Source organism: Tasmannia lanceolata, unplaced genomic scaffold (assembly GCF_043159265.1).
Source record: "Tasmannia lanceolata isolate RefF3 unplaced genomic scaffold, GAP_Taslan_0.1 ptg000037l, whole genome shotgun sequence".
Taxonomy (NCBI): domain Eukaryota; kingdom Viridiplantae; phylum Streptophyta; class Magnoliopsida; order Canellales; family Winteraceae; genus Tasmannia; species Tasmannia lanceolata.
Window position 1 is genome coordinate 7510456 of NW_027518714.1, and position 6149 is coordinate 7516604.

Consider the following 6149-nt stretch of genomic DNA (forward strand, 5'->3'; position numbering starts at 1 on the left):
AGTCGAAACGTTACAAAATTTCGAATTTTTGAAATTTCGGGTTTTCCCCAAAATTTCGGTCAAAAAATAAGGAATATCATGATAAAATCTGGATTTCATTTAATATTATCCTGAAATTTCGGCCAGGGATTTTGTTGAAATTTGGTACGGTATAAAATATTAATTCATCTGATTTCGATAGATTTCGTCCGAAATTTCGGTTTTGGCGAGGACCGAAACGCATCCCGAAACCGAAATTTAAAACCTTGGTAAAAAGAATAATTCATTCTCCACTATAGAATCTTCAATTCATTAGATCCAAATCCTCCAGAGTCACTTGCATGGGGAATTTTTTTTTTTTTTTGGTAAAACAAGTATACAACATATGAAAAGTTGGAAGAGATATATGTGAATAACTTGTAGCTGTAATCAACTCACAGATATCCAAGCATGCTAGGACATGGCTTGACACATATATGATAAGGATAATGACCCATTACAACACACCTGAGCAATGATCTTCTAAGGGATGGAGTATCGAATCGAGCTTCTCCAGATCTTTGGCAAAGCTGTCCATAAATAGAAGATTCTCATGGAAAAGCGTCTTTTCAATGAGAAGATGAATATAATGCAAGGAGGTATCAGATTTTCAACATGGCCACATCCATCCTTCACTACTTTATGGTGTTTGCTGTTTCGCTAAAGAACAACTCTAATGCTTATGTATAGGAAAATCCATTGTCATGTTGATGACATAAACAGTCTTCAACCTTAACCAGCTGAAAAGCTCTTTTTCTCCTTCCATTTGAGAAAGTCTTGAAGCTTAACTAAATGAAAAAACAATTTTATCCTTTCATTTTCTTCAATCTTACGGAAGGTAATTCAGCTATGCGGAACTTCCTAAGTCTTAACAAAAGCCAAAGACCTTGTTGAAGTGTTATTGTTCCCCCCTCTTTTTGTTTCCATTGCCTTTGCCAGTAAGTTAGTCCGTGGCTCTGGTATCATCCCTTTCGAAATCATCTCAGAGAAATAATGTAAAGCCTCATCTGTCCTCTCTTTGTCGTAAAGTCCATGGATCACAATTGTATAAGATCGCTGATCAGGACCCATCCCATTTTTCTCCATCTCAACCCAGATAGATCGGACTCCCTCTGGGTTATCCCAACTCATAAATAGTTTCAATATCAAATTATAGGTGTCATCTGTAATTCTGCACCCTGTTTGTCTCATTCTCTCCATCAGTCCAGGAACTTCTTCAGGTTTCTTCATTGATTTGAGAAAATAAGTATAAGTTCTAGCATTTGGGGGGCACCCTTTTCGTTCCATTTCATCCAAAAAATCATATGCTTCTTCCAGTCTCCTAATCTTGCACATGTGCTTTATGAGTGAGTTATATGTTGCAACGTCTGGGAGGCAACCACGCTCATTCATTTCACCAAATATTCTAAGAGCGTCCGGTATTTTCTTCTTAAAGCACAAACCATCAATAATGCAGTTACAGATTGCCACATCTGGAGGGCAATCTTTCTCCCACATGGAAGTGAATAACTTTACCGCAGTGGCCAATTTCCCTGCCTTTGTCAGAGAATTGATGAAAATTCCATAAGTGAACAAATCTGGCTTGCACCCAGAAGTGATTATGTCGTTCCAAAACCTTTTAGCTTCCCTTAAGCTACCCAACACACACCAACCATTGAGGATTATATTTCTGCTTTTTATATCAGGCGGGAACTCCTCTTGCTTCGCAAGAAAGAGAGGCTCTGCTATTTCAACCTGTTTGTATCTACAAAGAACCATCAAGAGTGTCTGGAAAGCAAAGGTATCGAGTTTGAGGCCAAAGTCTTTCCTCTTGTAAAACATTGCTATAGCTTCTTCCACTTTACGACCACCAGCATATCTGTTCAAGAGAATTGAGAACGTACTTTCATTGACGAGAGACCTACGTTTCTCTCGTGGGATTTCGTCAATCAGTTGTGTCATCAATGTGAAACGTTTCATCTTCCCAAGAATATCAAGCATCTCATTGTAAGCCCTAGTTCCATGAGAATAACCTTGTTGGCCAGAGGCCCAATTAAAGAAAAAGAGAGCGGGCTTCCAGTCAGAGCGATGTCTACAAAGCACTTGCAGGACTAAATCCTCAGTCAAGAAAAGCCCACATTGAGCAAGGGCCGACTCTAGCTCCGCAGTGTCTTGATGAACCTTCAGAAGGTTTTGGATCATGGCAGCATCTTTACTAGTTAAGTCACCACTGGGTACTGAACTATCAGAACTGGGAATTGGTTGACACGCAGCAGGTAAACTTGAATCGACATTAGCCGAGTAGGATTGTGTTTGAGCATTAGAATTCCTTTCTGTACACAAATTTTGGTAGGAAACATAATTGGGGAAAATAATGTTCTGCAATTTGTAACACTCTTTACTGGATCTAGTGCAATTATGTCTGAATCTTCTATGAATGTATGATATGAAATTCGGTATTAGACCAGGAAATATCCGCTCAAGTAAATGATCTCTGTTTGTTAAACGCTTGTGATCTGAAGCAGAATATTTCAAATTAATTTCACTATTCCTTTCAAGGGAACAAGAAAGTTATTGTAATACTATTCAAAGCGAGAAAAAAATTGGGCTGAAATTTGCAATGCCGAAACGAATTTGTGGTATAAATAGCAAAATAAGAGAAGGAAAATCACTGAATTGGAATCTAATTGTTCGATGATGCATAATCCCAAGGTCTATGATTTTCGAATTTGCATCGAGATTATGTTTTCTAGGGTTTTTAAAAGAGTATTTCAGCCATTTCTATTATCATTAGGCATCAATGAAGGAAAAATTGGCAAAATTTTAAACCTGAGAAAGACCCAGCAACAATCTATGTTTGAGAAATGGAAATGTTTTATTATTTAACAAATCAAGCAATCGATAAGAGAAAACTATAATTCCAATGCCCTAGAATCTAATAAAACGATACATGATGGCTATTGGAAAACTTACAGTAGATAAAGTAGGCAGGTGAGAGAGGGTTTCGGCCCCTGGGAAACATTGAAAGAGAAAGAGGACGAAGGATTCTAACTGGGTTTTTGCGTTTTTGAGGAGGTGGTCAGTGAAGAAATGGACGAAACTATCCCTGAACCCTTGCTGGAATTACTATCCCTGAACCTATCCTCAAAGCAAAGGTATAAAAGCAGGGGAGGGGACATCTATGTTTGATGGATAGGATTTAGGAAGATTAGCTGGATCTTGACCGTGTATATTGGATCCAGATCATCGGGTCCAAAATTATTTCAGATCCTTGTTTTTTTTTTGAATGGTAAAATTATTTCAGATCCTGATCCAGATGTAGCATCAAATTTCGATAGTAGGGCATCCTTTGATTTGAACTTGATCTGAATGGAGGGCAACAGAGTATGAAAATTCCATTCATGCTTTTGTTCATTTAGAACTATTCAAAAGGGGAGTTTTTATATGGTGTGGCCCTTATAGTCCCGTATTTTTTTCAAAAGTAATGTAGTACGGACCACACTATCGGATGATCCAAACCATCCATGTGATGGGCCACAACGTAAATAGGTTGTTCCCAAAAAAATCATTTCTTAGGATAACATTAGGACGAGTTTTAATATGATTAAAGGCCTTATAGTCCATTTATTTTTCAAATAGTACCGTACGGCTCACACCATAGGATGATCCAAACAGCCCATAAGATGGGACACAACCTAAATAGGTTGTGCCCAAAAAATCATTTCCATAGGTTGATCCTAACCCTCCGATCTATGGAGGGACCGCATAGTAGAGGGTTGATCCTATCCCTCTATATATCGGAGGGTTAGGATCACCCTATGGAAATGGTTTTTGGGGCACAACCTATTACGGGTTGGATCATCCTATGGTGTTGGCCGTACGTTACATTTTGAATTTGCTAAGGTTCATCGCACAAGGAGCTTTTGTCTCCATTCACGAGGTGGCTGGTCTGACGTGCAACAGACCAGCCACGTCATGAAAGAGACAAAAGCTGTTGTCTTCATTAAAAAGGTGGCTGGTCTGATACACAGACCAGCCGCGAAAACCCTTTCGCGATGGACACGCTATAAAAGGGGGGGAAATTATCTCTTCCTTCTCAAGTTTCACTACTCTTCACAACACTAACCGAAGCCCTAGTTGTATGCATCGTGACCTAGACTCATAAAGTAGGATCCTAAAAACGCTAGAAAGAATACGACTAAAAGTCATAAGTGACTGCTTGGCACACCTGGTAATGGTATAATAGGGTCGATAACTCGAACCTTCTTGAAACTGACAGATCCAAGAAGTGGGCCCGAGATAACGGTCGAAGAATACTTTGTTTTGAAACAAGAAAATGGCACGCCCTATAAAAGGGAAATGATATCACGCCCCCCCCCAACACACACACCCCTTAAACCGATAAATCCCCCCTATAACGGTTTCTGTGGGAATGATTCATTGCTTGAGCATAAATTCACTCATTTAACGTTTTCCTTTGCCCTTTAAAACTTAACGAATAACGTTTTTTTTTTTGCCGGGAGGGGGGGGGGGAGATTTTATCCATCAGAGGGAGGGGGGGAAATATCATTCCTCCCTATAAAAAAAAATTTCATGTGAAAACGACCATTTATGAAGAAGTTTTTACGAGGTAAAAATAGAGTGAGCTTTAAAATATAAGGTGGTTAATAGTATAAAGAGATTTATATTTTATAGCTAATAGAGATAATTACCTGTATAAGATTTTTTTTTGGTAGGTACCGGTATAAGATATATTAGGAATGATAGATGGAAGGGCCTCTTTATGCAAGGGCTAAAGAAGGGCTCTTGAATAGATCCACGTCATTAAGTGCAACCGAATTCAGTTTCTCAACAGACGTTAAAAATGACGTGGATCTATTCAAGGGCCCTTCTCCGGCCCTTGCATAAAGAGAGCCCTTGCATCTATCATTCCTCAAGATTATAAATATCTACAAAGGAAATTTCCATGTGTTAGGTACTTAGGTTATTTAATAGTAAATTGGAAGTTTATATTTATAAGGTTTTAAATAAACTCAGGGCCACCTATTATTTCCTCCAAGAATTTGTTGCGGGCATGGCCGATTGTTATCAATTTCCTCATGTTTTTGGATTTTTTCTCAATTTTTTGCAGATTGGACGTGGCTTGTTTTGAGATATACGCCAATCACACTTGGCCCAGTTAAATCCATGCTCAGTGTGGCAATCCAAGCCCTTGATCAAGAGGACCCACTTTAGAGTTTCACACGGAGAAGCATAACCGTTCTTACTTTCGAGCATATTTTCAAAACTTTTGCACAAATATAGCACAAACATGTTGTTTGGGGTATTCTTCTCATTTAGGATCTCATTAACCCTAACACAAGCGACTATAACGTGGTTTGCTCATGGCAAACGGTACTGCAAATTGGAAAAAGCGAATCAATTTCTTAAAGAGTATGCAATAGTTTGCCAAAACTAGTTGGGATTGACTACCCTGCATGTTTTCTCGACCAAGGATAGCAAAGGTAATTTAGCGGAATACCCTACGCAAATCATCTGACATTGTTGTTCTAAATGCCTTCTGCGGAATTCCCTAGCAAATCCCTTTGTTATAATTACTAATTTGCAACTGTTAGGCCACATTTGGATTCCTCATGTTTTTGTATTTGGATACAAAATACATCAGTCATGCATATTTTGATTGATGCTGCAGCAAGGTCAAGGAGCAACGAGGGTGAAGGTAATTGCCACAAATATTGATTTCCAAATAATGTCTTGCAAAACAGATTTGAAAAAGAGGTAGGAAGAGGCAACTCATGCCAAATTCATGGAGTAAAAAGAGATTGGGGAAGACCAAAAACAACTTGGGTAGAAACAACGAGGAAAGACTCGATAGCTAGGAACATAACAGAGAACATGACCTTCGATATGATAGAATGAAAGAAAATGATCCACGTAGAAGAACCCAACTAGAGCCAGGATTAGAGCCGGATATATTCCTTTCACCTTCTTCGTGAAGTTTTTTCTAAAGGATTCATTTAGCCGACCCCAACTAGTTTGGGGCAGAGGCTTTGTTGAGTTGAGTTGAGAACAGATTTGAAAATTGAATTTTTTTTCACTGTTGTAGCTCATTTAGAAATCTAAGGATCTGATCCAGCTCCAAATCTCAACTG

At 38.7% G+C, this 6149-nt stretch overlaps 1 protein-coding gene across 2 annotated transcripts; it reads right to left on the bottom strand.

Moving 5' to 3' along the window:
• Positions 1–273: 273 nt before the first annotated feature.
• On the bottom strand, positions 274–3110 carry LOC143860584 (Tetratricopeptide repeat (TPR)-like superfamily protein). Of its 2 annotated transcripts, none has more exons than XM_077371293.1 (2): positions 2971–3110; positions 274–2513 (listed from the first exon to the last, which is right to left on the bottom strand). In XM_077371293.1, exons 1-2 carry the CDS (start codon positions 3017–3019, stop codon positions 880–882), a joined length of 1683 nt encoding a protein of 560 aa, XP_077227408.1. In that variant the 5' UTR covers positions 3020–3110; the 3' UTR covers positions 274–879. The 2 variants fall into 2 exon arrangements, with proteins under 2 accessions (XP_077227408.1, XP_077227409.1); XM_077371294.1 differs by having other exon boundaries at positions 274–2330; positions 2971–3051.
• Positions 3111–6149: the final 3039 nt, after the last annotated feature.